General features: G+C 55.4%; 2 protein-coding genes across 5 annotated transcripts in view; both read left to right on the top strand.

Annotated features, from left to right (window-relative positions):
- The window catches only part of PIGO (phosphatidylinositol glycan anchor biosynthesis class O), a 108,503-nt gene that overhangs the window by 47,599 nt on the left and 41,287 nt on the right, over positions 1-19,617 (top strand). The gene's annotated exons all lie outside the window — the stretch shown is intronic.
- Positions 1-19,617, top strand: part of ATOSB (atos homolog B) — a 33,462-nt gene that overhangs the window by 4,893 nt on the left and 8,952 nt on the right. For 2 of the 4 annotated variants that reach the window (XM_083402941.1, XM_083402940.1), the window contains 3 exons: positions 13,935-14,056; positions 15,865-16,104; positions 17,610-18,691. In XM_083402941.1, the coding sequence (XP_083259067.1) occupies positions 17,705-18,691 (987 nt within the window). In that variant the 5' untranslated portion in view covers positions 13,935-14,056; positions 15,865-16,104; positions 17,610-17,704. Of the gene's footprint in view, positions 1-3,741; positions 3,904-10,894; positions 11,072-13,934; positions 14,057-15,864; positions 16,105-17,609; positions 18,692-19,617 lie in introns of those variants that run through there. The other 2 variants (XM_083402939.1, XM_083402938.1) reach the window with 2 other exon arrangements.

The following is a 19,617-nucleotide window of genomic DNA, read 5'->3' as shown; positions in this document are numbered from 1 at the left end:
AGCCTTTATCTGCCATATTATGTCTCAGCTCCGGGTGCCCAGAGCGGATACTCTGCTGGGGGGAGGGTTGTGTGGTCCTGAGGGCCAGGAAGGAGACTGGAGAGGGGAGAGGGCTACTCTTGGCTCGGATCGTGCTCGCTGGTTTCCCAGAAGAGGCATCTGGTTGCCCCCCCCACCTGAGAACAAGAGGCTGGACTAGATGGGCCCCCTTTGGCCTGACTCAGCAGGTTCCTCTTGTGTTCTTACGCACTGATGGGGAGCAGGCCTTCTGGAGCCAGTATCATCTCCAGGGGGGATGTGGGTAGCACTGTGGGTCAAACCACAGAGCCTAGGGCTTGCTGATCAGAAGGTCGGCGGTCCGAATCCCCATGACAGGGTGAGCTCCCGTTGCTTGGTCCCTGCTCCTGCCAACTTAGCAGTTTGAAAGCACGTCCAAGTGCAAGTAGATAAATAGGTACCACTCCGGCGGGAAGGTAAACGGCATTTCTGTGCGCTGCTCTGGTTCACCAGAAGCGGCTTAGTCCTGCTGGCCACATGACCCGGAAGCTGTACGCTGGCTCCCTCGGCCAGTAAAGCGAGATGAGCGCCGCAACCCCAGAGTCGGCCACGACTGGATCTAATGGTCAGGGGTCCCTTTACCTTTACTATGATGTCTGGCGGAAGGAGCGGTGTCTCTCCAAGGTGGTCCCAAGGAGGCCATGAGGGTGGTGGTCTTGTACCAAGGACCCAGCCTACATTGGCTGGCAACTCTTTGGGCTTTGGGGCTTCTCTCTGCTCCCCCTCCCAGCAGAGAGGAGCCCTGGGGGGCCGGACACAAGGGCTGCATCCTTAGAGTTGGGTAACCTTGTGCCTTGGTGCCTCCGTTGTGGCACCGTGGGGTCAGAAGAGGGCAGGCGCTGTGTACCACCTCCAGGATCGGGATGGGGGGGTACATGCCTCTGAATAATGCTGATCTGCTTGGCCCCTGTGCGAAGAGGGGGCTGCACTCAATGGGCCCCCTCTGGCCTGATGCAGCAGCCAGTCTTCCTAGGTTTTGTTTTGCTTCTTAATTAAATGATTGATTGACTGATTGATTGATAAATTGGCCTTTCCTCCCAAAGGAGGCCAGGGATTAAGAGGGTTCCGTCCACCTCCCGTTGGAGCACAGAGACTCTCTCAGCAGCAGGCAGAGTGTCCTGGGCATGACTTGGTGCCCCTCGCCCAGGCCTGCCCACACTAAGTGGCAGAGCCTCTCCAGGTGCTCCTCACCTGCTGCCTGTTCCTTTTAACAGTCAGAAGATGCTGTCAAGAAACCTTGCGCAAGCAGGGCGTTTGGTGCAGTTGGCTAAATGGCAGCAGAGCCCTAAAAAGGGAGGCGGCGGCACCAAGCAGAGTTAGCTCTGGAACGCCTTCTGAGCCCCAGGCCTTGGCCCCTGAGCATGTGGCGAGTTCCTTTCCTTGGCCACTGCTCAGCCTCTCCTGGCAATGCTTTCAGGCAGCCCTCTGTCCCTGGTTGGATCTGGCCCTGGTCTCAGCCCCTCTGCACTGGGGGACAAAGCAGAGGGAGGGGGAGCGGAGCCCGCCCAGGCCACGGAGGCACGTGATGGAGGGGAGAGTCACCATGGCAACCCTTGCAGGGGCTGCTGAAGGAGAGCTGGGCTGTGGAAGGAGCTGCCAGAGTGGCAGACGTGGGGTGATTGTGGCAGGGCAGCCTGTCTCCTCCATGCAAGGTCTCACCCACTCCCGGTAGGACCCCCAGAGCAGCCGCCTGCCCCCCTCCTAGGATGTTCCTGGAGGGGGCAAGGGCTCTTCATCCACCCCCCCTCTTCCCTGCCCAGGCCTCGTTCAAGGTTTCCGTGGAGGGGATCAGTCTCCCCAGAGCTAGCAAGCACACCTGAACTGAGCTCCCCGGGACCCACGGCCATCTCCTCCAAACGGCCCTGATCCGGGTGCCCCTCTGCCAGCCTTTCTCTTCTGCTGCTGGGTCCTGGCACCTTGGCTAGTGAGGGAGGCAGGCACAGAAATGGGGTCCTGGCTGGAGGTTCAGAAAAACACAAAGCTGTCTTGCGTTGAGTCAGGATACTGGTTCACCTAGTTCAGTGCTGCTCACTCTGACTGGCAGCCCCTCTCTAGGGGCTCCGGCAGGGGGTCTGTCCCTTCCCTACCTGGAAATGTCATGGGGGCGGGGAGGGGAGAGTTGAAGCTGGGGCCTTCTGTTCACATTTTATTATTTATTTGTTCCATTAATCTCCCACCATCTCATTCTGCTCTCCCCCTCCTCATTTAACCCCCAACAACAACCCTGTGAGGTAGGTTAGGCAGAGAGAGCCAGTGGCTCCTGGCCCAAGTGAGTCACATGGCCCAGTGGGGATTTGAACCCTGGTTCCCCACATCCTGGTCCACCGCTCTAATCACTACGCTCCTGATGGGAGTTGTAGTCCTGAACACCAGCTTGGCAAAGGCTGCCAAATGGTCATGGAACCTCCTTTGGAAGGGAGCCTGCGCTGGCTTTGCACTGCCCTCTTCTGAGTGGTAGTTCTGCCTGTGCTCTGCTAATGATTAAATTGAACTGGAAATAAAAATTGTATCAGTAACAAGAAGACAGCCAGGCAACCTATAAAGGACAATCACTGCAGGCAATGGCCAGCCAGGCTTATCTGGCCTTAAAACACATGTTGCCCCTTGTGGAATGACGCCTCTTCCACTGAAGTCAGCCTGGAGGTTGATGTAGCTGGGTGTTGCCTGCACGGACTGGCAGCAGCTCTCCGGGGCTCCAGGTAGGAGGATGAGCCTCCCTTGGGTGGGCCAGGCGATGCCACTGGGAACTGAACTTGCACGGCACTGCAGCTCTCCACTTGGATCCAGGCTCCCAGACACACTCTCTCCTGCCAAGTTAAAAGGCACAGGGGTAGTATTTCCATGAAGCTTTACTCAGAGTAGAACCAATTGAAATCAAATCTTAGAATTGGAGAGTTCGAAGGGACCCTAAGGGTCATCTAGCCCAACCCGCTGCAGTGCAGGAATCTTTTGCCCAACGTCGAGCTCCAACCCGTGACGTTAAGAGCCCCACGCTCTACCAACTGAGCCATCCATTGATTTCAATGGGTCTCCTCTGCGTAAAACTCCGTCGACTGCCACCCACGTTTCTGAGGTCGCCCCACAAGCGCGAGAAGAGCCGACCTTTCAGAGGGCGCGGAAGGGCTCATATAAAACCTTCCCCAAAACGCACCTCCCACCCCCACGTCCTGGAAAGCGGCCAACCTGGCAGGGCCGCCCTTTGGAAATCCTGGCTAACATTGGGGCGCCCCCCCCCCGCAATGGATCCTCTCCCTGGTGGATCTCCGGCGCGCTGCGCCCCGAGCGAGCGCGTCTCCTGCGGCGGATCAGCGCCGCGCTCCTTCCCCGCCGCCGAGGGATCCCTGCCGCCTCCGCGCGGGGATCCCTCGCCCGCCGCCGCCACGTCTCCTTCCTCCGCCGGGATCTCCCCGTCGGGCGGCGCCCCTGCGCCCAGAAGCTGCGCCCGGCGGAGGGAGGGCGAGCCGGGGCGGCGCGGAGTGGCTCGTGCGCCCGGCTGTTGCGCATCCGCGGGCGGCGCATCGCCGGGGGTTGCGCGCGTCGGGGCTGCGCGGACTGGGGGGGCGGTTTGGGGTGGGGGGTGTCAGAGGGGCGGGGCCTTGGTCCCGGGGAGGGCGGGGCCTTGGTCCCGGGGAGGGCGGGGCCGGGGCTGAGGGGCAGGCGGGCCGCCCAATGGCGCGCCGGGGGCGGGGCGCGGCGGAGCAGCTGGTAGGAAATGGAGCCCGGCGGTGAGTCAGGCGGGAGGCCGGCGGCCGGGGGCTCCCGGGTCCTCGTCGCCCCTTGCAGGGGGGCTGCTGCTGCTGCCCCAGGCCGGGACCAGGATCAGGCTCGCCGGGAGGGGGCTGCCAGGTGAGCGCGGGCTGCCCGCCCCAGGGGCTTCTCCCCAAAGGGGATCCTGGGAAGACGCCCCCCAGCAGGGACGCAGCCTTTGTATCCGCGGAGGGCGGGCGGGGAGGGGGCTTCCCAGGGCTGCCTTCGTGGGGGGGGGCTCCCTCTCCTCCCCCGACGAGCGTCGACATGGCACGGGGGGGGGGGGGCGCTGTCCTTTGTATGGTTCCGTGCCACTGCATCCCCCCACCCTGCATGGCTCTGTGTCTGGGGGGGGGGCTCCCGGAGCCGCCTCCCTAGATGGGGAAAAAGGCCCCGGGGCTGCCACAGATCTGGCAGGGTTTTGGGGGAGGGGGCGAGATTGGGGGCTTTGAGCTGGACTTGCAGACTGTTGCTTCTCCACCACCGATGGGAAGGGCTGCATTCGCGCCTCGGTCGTTTTAGGGGAAAGGTTGAGGGGGGCTGTAAAGGGACAGTACACCCCCCCATAAGGGTTAGTGCAGTGGGGGCTCTGGAAGGAGGCTGTGCCGCAGCTGTGGGTGCTTTTTAGCCACTCACGCAGGGTTATTAGTTATAGTTATTATTATTTATTAAATTTGTATACTGCCCTATACCCGTAGATCTCAGGGCAGTGTTCCCCCCTCCTGTGGCTACCCCATTGAGAGTCCTGATTTGGGGGGCAGGCACCCCTTTTGTCTCCAATCTCCTCTCTCCCCCCCCTCCTGCCAAGGTTGCAGAACCGGGTCTGGCAGGGGGCGGCTCTGCTGCTCAGATCCTGTGCCGGTTTCGGGTTGGCACAGCCTCTGCCCAGGTGTGACCCAGTCCTGCCCATTCCCTCCTGGATGGGATGAGACAAGTGTTTGCTCACAAGCCAGGTGCCAGCGCCAGCTTCCCAAAAGCAGCCACCCAGGTGTGACTCATTGCTCCAGGTTCCTGAGCTTTCTCAGCCCCCTTTGTTGCCAGGGTGGGCGGGGTTGGGGGGCAGCTGTGCTTGTGGCCTGGGGTTGGGTTTTTTGGTCCCAGGGTCTGTCTGGGCTGGCAGTGGCAGCATATGTTGGTGCGGGGCCTTTACCCAGTGGCAGAAGCAGGAAGGTCTCTGCCCCCAATGAACTTACATTCTGAAATATCAGGAATTGGGGAGGGCTGAATGGGAGGGCTGTGAGGCAAGGCAGCTTCAGGGACTTGGGCTTCAGAGGGGACTGTGAGGGTCATAGAATCAAGGGACCCAATTCAGGAAGCCATAGCCTTTCTGGGTTTTGAGGATTGCTCAGCATCATCCTGTGTTAGCTGAGCTGCTTCCTTCCTTCCTTTTCTTTCTCCCCGCCTTTTTTGATCTCATTTTGCAGGCTCTCTGGGGCTGGGACCTTTTCCGTGTTGTTTTTCTATAGTGCTGTGCTGCAAGAGGTCCAGAGGGGAGGGACACGAGGGGGGGGTCTTTTCTGTGGTGGCTCCCCGTTTGTGCAATGCTCTGCCCGGGGAGCCTTGCCTGGCACCTTCATTACATATCTTTAGGCGCCAAGCGAAAACGCTTCTCTATAACCGGGCCTTTGGATGTTTAGCATTCTGTGACAGTAGCATAAATTTAGGATGCAGCGGGGTGGGTGGGTGTTTGTTAAGGAAGCTTGTGGTGGGTAGCATTGTGGCCAGGCAGGGGCAGGGAGATTTCTTTCCTCTGCCAAGTCCTAGAGTGGCTTCCTGGCCTCTTAGGCCTCCGTGCAACCCTGGCAAAGGTCTGGGCCGGAGCTCTCAGCTGGGAATGCCTCTGGCTTGCCTGGCACTGCCTCTTCTCTTGCCCCCTTTCAACCCCCAGGCTCAGCTCGCAGGGGCCTCGTTGCCCTCCTCCTCCTCCTCCTCCTCCCTGCTCCCAGCTGGGCTGCCCAGAGGAGGGCGTGGGGCCTGCGTGGCAGGTGAGGCTGCCAGGGGGCATCTGAAGCAGCTGAGCTGGTAGGGCAAGCAGGCAGGCTTCCTTTGCGCCAGCTGGAAGGTGTCCTTATCGCCCAGCCTTGCCCTCTTGTCTGGCGGGGCTCCAGGCCTCGGGGCCAGCTGCTTCAGCAGCGCCAGCCTCCCTTCCACCCCTGGAGCTGGTTCTGGAAGCTGTGGCAGGGCCCTTGCTGGCTGGATGCCACAGAGAAGCTGTGGCATTTCTGGTGGCAGCCCAGCAGTAGGTGAGTCAGCCGGGAGAGAGGCGTCCTCTGGGGCTGAGGCGGGCAGCTCTTGAGTCAGCAAGGAGGCCCAGCTGAGAAGTGGAGACAGGAAGCTGCTTCACCGCTGTGGTGCCCCTCGCCCCGACTTCTCCCTCGGCCTGCAGGCGCTGGGATCTCATGACCGCACTCCCCTCTGGCAGTGATCATGCGGGGGTACTACAAACAGGCGTCATTTTATTTGCACGCCACCTTTCCACATTTCAAGCCATGTTCAAGGCGGCTTCCAGCATGAGAAAAATGCAGAACTGCTAAAGTAGTCATGAACAATGAAAAAACCTTTTAAAAAATGCACAACCAGAGTGAGCAGTTTCCACATAAATCACAAGAAGAACTAAAATAAATATATGAAAAAACAACAACACACCACCCAGCAACAGCAGCAACAATAACCCTCCCCCAACAACAAACCCCAAATAACTCCCCAGCCTAAGAGTCTGCTCAGCAGCTTTTGTAGTTGGAGTCAGTCCAGGCCCTGCACTTCCAGGCAGCGTTAGAAGCTCAGATCTATAAGCCAGGTGCCAAATGACTTCTTAAACCAGGGTTACAGTCACCAAAACGGAATGCCTAGTTTTCTATTTTGGGGACAGACGGCTCGAAAGTTGTGTTTTTCAATGCGGCTTTGGGGTTCCTGACATTCATCCTGATTCTGCAGATAAAATATAGCAGATGGAATTTCACAGGATGTGTTGCTAGTGGGTGAGAACAGTCAAGATTCAAGGATCCCCAGGGATGCACCTCCAGATGGGGGAGACGTCAGGTGCCATCCTGGCCCCCGGGTGCTTTCACCACAAGTGGCCGACAGCCAGATGCAAAATGCACATGGCGCCTGGCACATTTTGAAAGCTCCTTCCAGGCTAGGGAGCAGGTGTTGCCGGGCTCACAGCTGAGCCGGTCTCTGGCCTCTTCTGCAGCCTCAGCTTCTGCAGCTGGAGTCAGTCAGGCCCCGCCCTGGACCAGGCCAAAGGGGGCTCACCTAGTCCAGCCTCCTGTTCCCACAGTGACCAAGCAGGTGCCCCCATGGGAAGCCCCCGTTGCAGTAGCAACTCTCTGCTACTGTGTTTTCCAGAAACTGGGATTCAGAGGCATGAAGGCAGAGCAGAGCAAATCGTCTTCCAATAGCCCTCTTCCTCCATGCCTTTGTCTGGTCCTTTTCAAAGGCCACACTTTAACTCTGCGCTGAGTTCCACAGTTTAGCTATGCTCTACATGAAGAAGAAGAACTTTCTGTTCTCTGCCCTGCATCTTCCAAGGGTGGCCATGAGCTCCCTAGAGGGAGAGAAGCTTTTCCCTGTCCACTTTCCCAGGAAAGGCCTTGGGAGCGTCGTAGGGACAGCTGCCTTCTCAGCAATCAGCACAGCGTGTCAATGGGGTCCAAAGGTTTCTGCAGCCGCTGTGCTTTTCTGGATTTTGTTATGGAGCATAGAGTTCCTCTCTGAATCCAGAGTGCTCAAGCTCTTCCCCTTTGTTCAGTTGATACATTTATTTTATTTATAAAAATATTTCTTGGTTCAAAATTGGGAAAGGAGTACGGCAAGGATGTATATTGTCCCCCTGCTTATTTAACTTATATGCAGAATTCATCATGTGAAAGGCTGGGCTGGATGAATCCCAAAACCGGAATTAAGATTGCCAGAAGAAATATCAACAACCTCAGATATGCAGATGACACAACCTTGATGGCAGAAAGTGAGGAGGAATTAAATAACCTTTTATTGAGGGTGAAAGAGGAGAGCGCAAAATATGGTCTGAAGCTCAACATCAAAAAAGCAAAGATCATGGCCACTGGTCCCATCACCTCCTGGCAAATAGAAGGGGAAGAAATGGAGGCAGTGAGAGATTTTACTTTCTTGGGCTCCATGATCACTGCAGATGGTGACAGCAGCCACGAAATTAAGAGACGCATGCTCCTTGGGAGAAAGGCGATGGCAAACCTAGAGATCACCTTGCCAACAAAGGTCCGTATAGTTAAAGCCCAGTAGTGATGTATGGAAGTGAGAGCTGGACCATAAAGAAGGCTGATCGCCGAAGAATGGATGCTTTTGAGTTATGGTGCTGGAGGAGACTCTTGAGAGTCCCATGGGCTGCAAGAAGATCAAACCGATCCATTCTGAAGGAAATCAGCCCTGAGTGCTCACTGGAAGGACAGATCCTGAAACTGAGGCTCCAAGACTTTGGACAGCTCATGAGAAGAGAAGACTCTCTGTAAAAGACCCTGATGTTGGGAAAGATGGAGGGCACAAGGAGAAGGGGACGACAGAGGACGAGATGGTGGGACAGTGTTCTCAAAGCTACAAACATGAGTTTGACCAAACTGCGGGAGGCAGTGGAAGACAGGAGGGCCTGGCGTGCTCTGGTCCAGGGGGTCACGAAGAGTTGGACACGACTGAACGACTAAACAACAACAAAAAATATTTATATGCCACTTTTTCATTTTTTAAAAAATCGAAGCAGTTTGCAACAAAAGCACATGCAGTTATGGGCTGTTGGCTGCTTTGCGAAGTTTCTTCTTGGCTACTCCCCTCATGTGTTGGGAAGCAGCTTGAAGATTTGGGTGCACTTTGTCTTCTGCGGCTGATGGCCTGGCCACCTTCCCTTCTTAGTCTGGCCCAGGATGAAGCAAGGTGGGCTCTCTGGTACCCAAGAGCCTCTGCTCCCTTCCTGCCCGTGGGCTCTCAATGCAAGTTGCTGCAAATCCTGAGCAGGAGATGCTGACAGCGTCTTCACATCCCAGAAGAGGCATTTTCTTGGCCTCTGTGAGAACAGGATGCTGGGCTAGATGGGCCTCATCCAGAAGCCTCTTATGTCCTTATGCCCAATATGCAAAGATTTGGAGTGGGCAAAAAATAAAACTCTGGAACAGATTTGCTCTTTCAGCAGAATAATCACCGGTGAAATGGTTAATTGCTGTGTAATGGAGTCCCTCCAGAGGCTGCTCCTTCCAGAGCCCCCCCCCCCCCCGCTCTACAAACATGTTTTGTCTGCTTCTGCATGATAAGGTTGAGAACTCCAAACTTCCTAAGCCCAGGCAAAATGCTCTGTTATTTTTAAAATCGATCTATATTGTCCCCACCCATCCTATCTTTGCAGCAGAAGTAAATTTACTGTGAAGTAAATCCATCCAAGAGACAATAGAGTAGCCGCCAAGCGAGTTTTGCGGCTGAGTGGGAATTTCGAAGTGGGAATTTAAAATAATATAAACTGATTCTTTGTTTGCCAAAGTATTATTCTCGGTGTTTGTGGTCCCCCACCCCAATTTGGCCGCTGCCAAAGGATAAAAATGAAAATGCAGAGTGTCCTGTGGGCTGGGGCCTGTGGCTGCCTTCGCCTCTCACCCTGGCTGGTCCCTTTGTCAGTATAGATTGAGCAAAAACCAAGAAAAATGTCCGCAACCTTCCTTTCACTTTGCAGAAACGCCCCAAGCAGCACTCGGTTTCTTTACATGCCAATTGCAAACTGAGTTGTGCATTACACATTTCGTGTTGTTTGAGCTGTTAGGGAAACTCTGGCTTCCCTGTGTCAGCGATCCTCCTCCAGGCCTTGCAGAGCCATCCTGGGCCCCTCCCTGCCGCCTCCCTGGCACCTGCTCCCCCCTCGCCAACTCCCTCGCCTCCATTTCCTGGGGTGAGTTTGCCCAGGCTTGACACCAGCCGGTTCTTAGCCTGGCGCTGTCCTTTCCTGGCGCTCGCCCGGGTGTGTGGGTGTACTGGATCAAGGGCTGGAGGGATGGGCTTGGAGCGAGTTCAGATTCTCCTCTCTCCATTTCTCTTCCTCACCTGCAACGTGGGAATAGCAGCAGCAGCAGCAGCAGTCTACCTTGCAGGGCTGTTGTGGAAGCTCACAGGGCTGAGTCTGTCAAGCCCTTTGCCCATAAAATGCAGCATCGACTGGCAAGTAATAAGACACCTTCCATATTATAGGAGACAGGGCAGTGGAGGGAGGCTGTATGGGCATTTCTCTGTGTGCCAACATGGGTGGCAGAGAAGGGCATGGCTGTGGGGCGGGGAAGCGACCCACAGCTGTTCCTGGGGCTGCCCCTTGGGTCTTATCTGTCAGAAGCAGCCAGGGGAGCTGCGTCTCTGCCCTGTGTGTGACAGAGAGAGAAAGGGACAGAGAACAAGCTTTGCTTAGGTGTGACTGAAATGGGTGATGCAACTTGGGAGAACGGAACGGTATCTGCCAGGGACTCTTTAACTGTGGCTCCTGCTTTTCGGGGGGTTGGACTGGATGGCCCTTAGGGGTCCCTTCCAACTTTACCATTCTATATCCCCCCCAGCTATAGCTGGGGAAGGGGAAAGACCTGTCTTGTGGATCCAAGAAGTAGGGAGAGGGGAGAGGGCTTCCAGGCCTGGCTGTGAGTCCCCCTGGCTGCTTGAAGAGACCCTGCAGTCTAGTGGTTAGAGCGTTGGCCACGGAGTCCAGGCCTTGAATCCCCACCCGGCCCTGTAGCTCCCTGGGTGAGCTTGGGCGCCAGTCGCCCTGCCTCTCAGCCTGGCGTCCCTCACAGGGTTGTTGTGGGGATTAAATGACGACCAGGAATGGCAGCTTGAGCTCCATGGAGAGGAAGGGGGGTAGAGCAATCAGTTGTTCCCTGTTGGCATCCTGGCATTGGCTGTTTGGGCTTGGTGGCGTCTCCGGGGGCAGCGGGGCTGGAGGAAGGCACTGGCAGGAGACCCCCCTTGCCCCCCTCCAATGCCCCCTGCCCCCCCTTTTGTTGTTTGGCTTTCTTGGCTGATTTACATACTGTGCTCCCATTGGCTGGCCAGCCACCACCATGGTGACAGCTGACTGAATGGGGAGGGGGTGTCTGTCCAGGGGAGGTGAATTGGGAGGGGGGCAGCAAGCAGAGCCAGACCCAGGACCCTGGGAACTCCCTTTGCATAACCCACAAGTTTGGGTCTTTACCCGCCTGGCACCTGTGCCAACCTGGGCAGAGGCCTCCTCTCCGGCTCTTGGGGAGTCTCTGGGTGCCTCTGCAGGAAGAGAAAGGTAAAGACTTGCTTCGGAAGGAGCTTCCTGCCTCAAAGTGGCTGAGGGATGCCTTCCCCTCGGGATGCAGCTTGGCTCGCTTGCTTGAGCCCTTTAGCACTGACTAGATGTGCGGGTGGATCTGTGGGGGGAGCTGGGGGACGATCAGGACGGGGGGCAGCCCCACCCCGGAGGCAGGGGTCTGTCGGATTCAGCCTTTGCCAACTTGGCGCCCTGCCGTTGGTCTGGTCTACCACTCCCATGATCCAAAACATAGAATCATTGTTTTTTCTAGAGCTGGAAGGGACCCTGAGGATCATCTAGTCCAACCCGTCTGGCGAGCAACTGGTTGGCAAAGGCGGAATTGGACCGCCTGGCCTGCGGTCCCTTGAGATGAATGGCATGGCCTCTCCCCCACGTAGCGGAGCAGGGCTGGGGTCTCCCGGATTCTGCCTGGGGGTTTACAGCCCAGAGAGGCATGAGGAAGGGGTGGGGGCGCTTCTGGACCACCCTCGTGGGCTCTGCACCTGTGACACTTCCTTTTGCTTTGGTCTTGCCCCGTGTTGCTCCAGCGCTGGCCTTTGGGGGCATTTCCTGTCCATGCACCTGCTCCCTCCCTATCTCTGGTTTCGTGCTTTAATTCCAACCCCCGTTAAATACAGTCATACCTTGGAAATCGAATGGAACCCGTTCTGGAAGTCCGTTCGACTTCCAAAACGTTCGGAAACCAAAGCGCTGTCCCCTTGCTTGGTTTGGGGCCCTGGGCTTCTTTCTGCTCCCTCCTTTACATTCTTCCTTGGGATTCCATTATCCTCCTCGGCTCCTGTGAAAGGACTCAGTTCTCGCTGAGCCGGTGGCAGCAGCCTCTCTGCTGCCTCGCTGCCCCTATTTGGAGCTTGCAGGAGACTCCAGGAGAGAGGTCTGCCAAGCCCAGAGGCCCTGGGCCTCTTCTGCCCCCTCTCCCCCCACGCATATGCAGTGGGGGGGGGGATGGGAATTGTGGGTGGCAGGGCCCCACCGCTGCCTCTTGCCCACAGGACTTTGACCCATCCCTGCTCAGCCAGAGGAACCTGGGGGCGTCTATAGTCCTGGTTCTCCAGTTCTCTCCTCTTCAGGTCTGCCTGCTTCATCTTGAGGCAAGGAGTCCCACCAGTTCCTCCTTCCTTTCTCTCATGAGGCTGGCATGGCTCTTCCAGTTCAGATACTGGATGCCGCCTCAGCCTGCTGCTTCATTTTGCCCAGAATAATAATAATAGTTTATTATTTATACCCTGCCCATCTGGCTGGGTTTCCCCAGCCGCTCTGGGCAGCTTCCAACCGAATATTAAAAACAATGCATCGTCAGACATTAAAAACTTCCCTAAACAGGGCCGCCTTCAGGTGTCTTAGTTGTTTATTGCCTTGACATCTGCTGGGAGGACGTTCCACAGGGCAGGTGTCACCACTGAGAAGGCCCTCTACCTGGTTCCCTGTAACTTGGCTTCTCGCAGGGAGGGAACTGCCAGAAGGCCCTCGGAGCTGGACCTCGGTGTCTGGGCTGAACGATGGGGGTGGAGAAAGGGCTGCTGGGAGGACAGATGCCACAGGAGGGACAGGGCAGCACCTGAACCTGCCCTGCAAGGAAAGCAGAGCCCGGGAAAGTGGCCTCAGCATCTCTCACCCTCTTACTGCCAAGTGTTGCACAAGCCCCCGGAATTGCACAGATTCTTTTTTCACTCGCTCCTCCTTGGGGCGTTAGGCCTCCTGCTTTCCCTCTGTGGTCGGGGGGGGGGGCTCGTGGCTCCCATGCCCCTGTCCCCTCTTTCTCCCTCTATCTCCTGCTTGGCCCATGCTGGCGGGGAGAGCAGGTTTGGCTCAGCCAGTGGCCTGGCTTGTGGGATGCGCCTGGGCCTGTTGGCTGGCTCCTCTCAGTCGCCTCTTTTCCAGGATAAACATACCCGGCCCTTTCAACTGTTCCTCATCAGGCTTGGCTTCCAGACCCTTGGTCATCTTGGTTGCCCGCCCTCCCCTGCACGCCTCCCAGCTTCTCAATATCCTTCCTAAATTGTGGTGCCCAGAACCGGACACAGTGTTCCAGGTGTGGTCTGACCAAGGCAGAATAGAACGGCCCTATAACTTCCCTTGGTAAGGATACTAGACTTCTGTTGATGCAGCCTAGAATAGGATTAGCTCTTTTTGCTGCTGCATCACACTGTGGACTCACGTTCCACTAAGACCCCAAGATCCTTCTCACATGTACTACAGTGGTACCTTGGTTCTCAAATGCCTTGGTACTCAAACAACTTGGAACCCAAACACTGCAAACCCGGAAGTAAGTTTGCAAACTTTTTTCAGAAGCCGAACATGCTCTGTTTTGAATGTTACGCTTCCAATTTGAGTTCCACACTTCCGTTTTGAGTGTTATGCTGAGGTCTGTCTGTCTATTTTGTGTTTTTGCGGCTCTTTTTGTTTTGTGTTTGTGACTGTGTGGAACCCAGTTCAGCTACTGATTGATTGATTGTGTGACTGCAGTACATTGTTTATTGCTTTCATTTTATGGATCAATGGTCTGGTTAGATCATAAAATTCATGTTCAATTGCTGTTTTAGCGGTTGTTTTTAAAGCTCTGGAACGGATTAATTCATTTTGCATTACTTTCTATGGGAAAGCGCGCCTTGGTTTTGGAACGATTTGGTTTTGGAACGGACTTCCGGAATGGATTAAGTTTGAGAACCAAGGGACCAATGTACTGGCAAGCCAAGTGTCTCCCACCTTAACTAATAAATATTATTTGGTACTTGAGAGAATTTGATGATTGCATAATTAAGCATTATTTTTGTGCCCTTTGAGGGGCCACGTGGCAACGAGTGCATCTTTGACCTGGTCCTCTGTGTGCTTCTCCCAGGTCTTGAAGAAGGTGCTCTGCCAGAACCGAGGGCTTCTGGGGTCTCTGCCGCTGGCGGAGTGCCATGGGAGAAGACCCCTGCTGCCATTGCCGCTCTTCGTTTGAAAGGTCCTGTGGAACTGGTGAGTTATCAAGTCAAGTAACCTTTATTGGCATCACATAAGAACATTCAGAATACATTCAGAATAGGAAGGCCAGTGTGATCTCGTTGCCACCCCAACGGCACAGTCACCCGCCAAAGGGCAGAAGAGGCGAGCAATCTGCCTCATCTCTGTGGGTTTCCAGCAAGGGCAGGATCCTGCAGCGTACTTCGGCAAGAAAAAATCAAGTAGAGGACCTTAGCTACTGTCTTGGTGAGCTCCCGGTCTCTCCCCTGTAATAAGAAGTGCATGACCTCCGTCTCTGGTTTCCATGTTGGAATACATAGATGGTCTAGAAATTGTTGGCGGAGCTCATCCTACAGTTAAGGGCCATGTGAGCTGGAGTTTGGTGAGTGAGCGAGAGAACAGCCTGCGGTTCCAGCATGATGCCTCCTTGCAGGGCGAGTCTCTGCTGAGCTTCCCATTGAGCAGGGACTGGGGACCCGTGGCCCTTCCACGCACCGCAGCAACCAACCAGTGGCAGGGGGTGGGGGTGGGAAGTGTCATTCAACAGCGCCTGGGGAGCAACAGGGGCAGCCACCCTGGCCCCCTAGAAGAGACGAGCTTACGGTCCTAAGCTAGAAATTCCCCAGGCAGCAGGCGTGTTTCGCACCTGGTGCAGGTCCAATTGCAACCATGTGGAGATCTCTGGATGCCCGGCTTGTGACTGACATCTCCACCTGGCTGGCCTCTCCAGCTTCCTTAGGCAGGTCAGCAAAAGAGCTTATTTGTTGCATATATGACCCACCTTTTTCTACAAGGGGTCCATGGTTCACCCCCTCCTCAGCTAATCTCTACAACGTCCCTGCAAGGTAAGTGAAGAGGCTGCGACCGACTCCAAGGTCACCCCGTGAACTTCACGAAGGAGCGGTCTTAGTCTGACCCTCTGGCTTCCTGGAGTCCTTCTGCTGTGGGGCAGCTCTGTCAATCAAGTAGGTAAATAAATGGGGGGAAGCAAAATGTCCCTTAGAGAAGCATCTGAAATAATTTATTTGAAGTTTGAATTTGTTTTCTTCTGGATTATTTTACTGGGTGTTATACACAGACACACACACACATTTTTAATAATTTTTAACATATCATTTCCAACAGTCATTTAATATAACTTCTTATACAATATTTTAGACTTCCGTCAACAACCTCTGGAGATTTTCCATTCTTTATCACTTATTCTGCATTCCTTAATTTCTCTATTACTTTTAATTATCATTAATAATTCTCTTCATAGTCTTCCTTGCAATATTTCATATAATCCTCCTTACAGAACTTCTTGCAGTCCTACTATCGTAATCTGTTTATTACAACTGCTTTTCAAATAGTTCAAATATTTACTCCAGTCTTCTAAGAATCTCTGGTCCCGCAGGTTTCGAATCCTTCCTGTTAATTTATCTAATTCTGCATAGTCCATTAATTTCATTTGCCATTATTCTTTCATCGGTAATTCTTCTTGCTTCCATTTTTGTGCCAATAGTAGTCTTGCTGCCGTTACTGTGTATAAAAACAACTTACATTACTGTCTGTTAACATCCTCCCCTACAATGCTTCTGGTTTTTTAATAAATGTACATTTCAACATCTTTTTCATCTCATTATATATCATTTCCCAGAAGTTTTTCACTTTCTTACATTCCCACCACAGGTGATAAAAAATTCCTTCTTTTTCCGTTTTACTGGATGTTTTAATGTGTTGTAAACCACTTTGGTTCCCCCCACCTTCAAAATATAAAGCAGTATAGAAATGAAATGATTAATGATGATGATGATGATGATTCTGTGTTTGTTTCTCTGCAGCCCCACTGCTGCTGCTGCTGCTGCCGAGTTGCCCTGTTTGCCCGCGAGGACTTTGAGGAGGCCGGGAGGCAGAACTCGAGCCGCAGCCCGTGATGGTGGGAGCCATTCCCAGGCAGCCACGCCGCTTCTGGGGAGTGCCAGGGTGGAAGATCTCGCCTGCCGGCTACGCCAGCCACCGCCTGCTGCTGGAGGGGGAGCCCAGGGCGCCCAGGTGGAGGACGAGGGACCCTTTGCAGAGGGGTGAGTGCCCGGCTCCTTTTAGGAAGGCTTGCCCCCCCATGGGGCACTTGGGCTAGTGGGCTGCAGCAGGGGGTTCAGGACTTTGCTGCCGTGCCCCTTTGCCAAACTGCTCCTGCCCTGGAGAGCTGGAAAGTTTGTCTCTACCTGGTCAGGTTTGGCAAGGGCTGGAGGAGGAGACAGCATCACATGTCCTGCGGAAGTAGTACGACTCATGCAACACGTTGGTGACTAATATACACACAATAATTACCAAAATAATTTTACATTCTTTATCAAGCTTCTTAGAAAAATACTCTCAAGGTAGTTTTCCGGGCAAGCCCCAGTAAAAGGACCCCATCGGGGGCAAACAGTGGCCTCTTGATTACTTGGACTGCCAGGGTGAAACAGGTGCAAAACGCCGGCACCCTGTCTCTACAACTTCATTAACATCCACCTACAACTTCACTAGCATCTCTCGGTATTGTGAACAACACCAAACTTACCTTTTGTTGATATCTTCATGAACTTACCTAAAAAGATAAACAAAACAAAAGACTGAGTTAAGCATCCATTGAAATCAGACATTATAAGTTCATCTTAGGTTAGGTTATGTGGCTTTGCATAAGGTTTTGTATTTTTCTCAGAAGATTGATAAAGAATGTATAATTATTTTGGTAATTACTGTGTGTATATTAGTTGCCGACGTGTTGCATGAGTCGTACCTCTCCTAAGGGGAGGCTGATGCCAGACTCGGTGGGACTCGGTGGGTGTATGTGTGGCTTGGCCGCTCTTGCTGTTTCCTTGTTGGCATCTGTCTGTCTCGAGAGACAATGGGGTGAAGCCAAACTGCTGCGTTGCAGCGCCAGAGTGACCTCCCTGGGGGGCAGGCCTGGGCAGCGTGGAAGGAGGTTCTGGGCTGCCCAGACAACAAGGCTTCGCCCAAAGGAAAGCAGAGCAAGATGTTTGGCACTAGCTTGGATGCAGGAGTTGCTGGAAGGAGACCTACAAGGCGCCATCCAACCATCTTAGGGCAGGGGGTGGAAACCTGTAGCCCATGAGCCACAAGCGGCCCACGGGGGTTGTTTAAATGGCCCACGAGACACCCCCAAACTGAGCCACCCGCTTGGTGAGTCCCCGTGTGCTGCACTAAACCAGCGCAGCGCGGAGCAGGGACTCGCTTTTGTGGCCCCGGAAATCGCGTCTGCGCATGACCCCTGATCTTAGGGGCTCCACTCTGGATTTGTGTTGGGCTTCCTGCTTAGCCTAATCTTCTCCCAAAGACATCCTGCAAAGCAGTGGACATTGAGGACCAGAGTTTTCCTTCCCAACTTGACAAGCCTCTGCCCCTCCCTGGCCTCTACAGCTGTGGTTCTCAACCTGTGGGTCCTCAGACGTTGTTGGACGTGTCTAGGGACACAGAATTGATAAGCATCCTGGCAGCGTCTCTCCACTTTCTTGAGGCTGCGCATGAGTTCATGAGCCTTTTCCCCCCCTGCCTCTCAACTCGCCTTCTCTTCTCGTTCCAGATGCAGCCATGAAGCACACTTCATAGCAGGGGCTTTCTCCAGGCTCCCGAACGCCCCGCGGCACTTTAGCACCCTTCCCTGCCCCACCGCACCCCATGCGGCACATCAATGCAGAGTCGGCCCTCCCCCAGGAGCGCAGTGCAGGCACCAGCCGGGAGGAGGAGCAGGAGGAAGAGGAGGAGGAGGAAGGGCCCCTCCCCTGGCGCCGCCACCACGGGGTCCTGATGGGCTGCGGCCCCCCGGAGCTCGCCTGCCAGAAGGTCTACCAGGTCTCCATCTTCTCCCCGCCGGCCGGCTGCTCCCCCCCTCCGGAACAGAGGGCCCCCGGGAGGCAGCCCATCAAGCGCCCCTGCCCGGAGCCCCAGCGGGGGCCGGAGGGGGCCGAGTGGGACGCCAAGAGGGGCCGCTGGGAGGAGGGGGACGACGACATTGAGGATGGGCTGCTGGTGGACGAGCTCTCCCTGGGGGGCGCCGCCCAGCACTTCTCCCACAGCGGCCTGCGGGTGGTGGAGCACCGCCCCGAGAGCAGCCCCCCCAGGGCACGAGGGGCCACCCCAGCGCTGGCCCCGCACACCCCTTGCGACACTTTGCACACGGCCAAGAGAGGCTGCTCCCCCGCCTCGCCGGACCCTGGCCCCGCCGGGGGGCAGGAGGAGAACGGGGGCCCCAGGGACCAGGGGCCCTCCAGCCCCAGCCGCCTCCTGGGCCCTGGCTTGCACAACCTTGCACATCAGCCCCAGCTGGGGGACGCGGCCCTTGCTGCACCCGGAGGACACCTAGATCCTGGCACTCCGCCGGCATCTCGAGGCTCGGATGCCAACGGGCTTGGCTCTGCCGAAAAGACTCCACACCCCGGCTGCGGGCTCCTTGGCGGAGGGGCCGGCTGCTGCCCGGCGAAGCGGAAGTTGCTGCCCTCCTCGGCAGAGGGGGCGGCTGAGGCGGGGGCCTCCGAGGACGAAGGGCGCCCCCCTGCCCGGAAGAAGAAGAAGAGGGCCCCGCCCTGCCCCCCCGTGCCAGCCTCCTGTCGCAGCACTGATGCCAAGGGCGCCCCTTTCTGGAACCACCTGCTGCCGGTGGCCAAGGTGAGATTTAGCTTTGCTGGGGGGGGGGGGTTGGGTAGGTGTGAGCTCTCCCCTTTGTGGGGGTCGGGGGAGGAAGGTTGCAGCATTTTGCAAAAGGACCAAGCTTCTGTAGTATTATTTATTACTAGTTTCATATATTTTATATACAGTCGTACCTTGGTTCTCGGACAGAATCCGTTCCAGACGTCCGTCCGACTTCCGAAAACATTTGAAAACCAAGGCACGGCTTCCGATTGGCTGCAGGAGCTTCCTGCAGCCAATCGGAAGCCGCGCAATTTGCGTCAGACGCTCGGGTCCCAAAGAACGTTCGCAAACCGGAACACTCACTTTTGGGTTTGCGGCATTCGGGAGCCAAAACGTTTGAGTCGCAAGGCCTTCGTGAACCGAGGTACGACTGTATTTATTTTATACGCCACTCGGTCGTAGGAAGGAACCCCAAAGTGGTTTACGGAAAAGATAGAACAATGAAAGGATCGCTGGGGAGATTTGCAACCGTGATTTGAAGCATGCGAAAAGTTAAATCCAGAATAGAATAGAGTAAAAAGATTGAGACCTACAAAATGTCGCCAGGGAATTGTTGCCGGCACTAGTTTGTCTCCCAGTGAGGAGCAGAGCCTCGTTTGGTCGTCTCTCAGTCTTTGCAAAGGATTTTCTCTGGCCCTTGCCTGCTATTCCTGAGTTCGAAGTCTGGAGACGTCGGTGGGTGCCTAGAAATGTGGATGCTGGTCCTGAGGCGTCTTGTATCTGCAGCCTTTGGTATAAGTAAGTTTGGCCTTGCCGGCCAACTCAATGCAGTGTCTGCCCATGTGAGGCCAGAGGGAAGGGAGAGAGAGCCCTGTTTCACCCCCAAAAGCCTAGACCAGCGGCTCTCCACCTGTGGGTCCCCAGATGTTGGACTACAACTCCCATCATCCCTGAGCTCTGGC

The sequence above is a fragment of the Podarcis tiliguerta genome, assembly GCF_965153285.1.
Source record: "Podarcis tiliguerta genome assembly, chromosome: 11".
Classification (NCBI taxonomy): domain Eukaryota; kingdom Metazoa; phylum Chordata; class Lepidosauria; order Squamata; family Lacertidae; genus Podarcis; species Podarcis tiliguerta.
The sequence above is the reverse complement of the archived record's forward strand: the minus strand, read 5'-3'. Positions and strand labels throughout refer to the sequence as shown.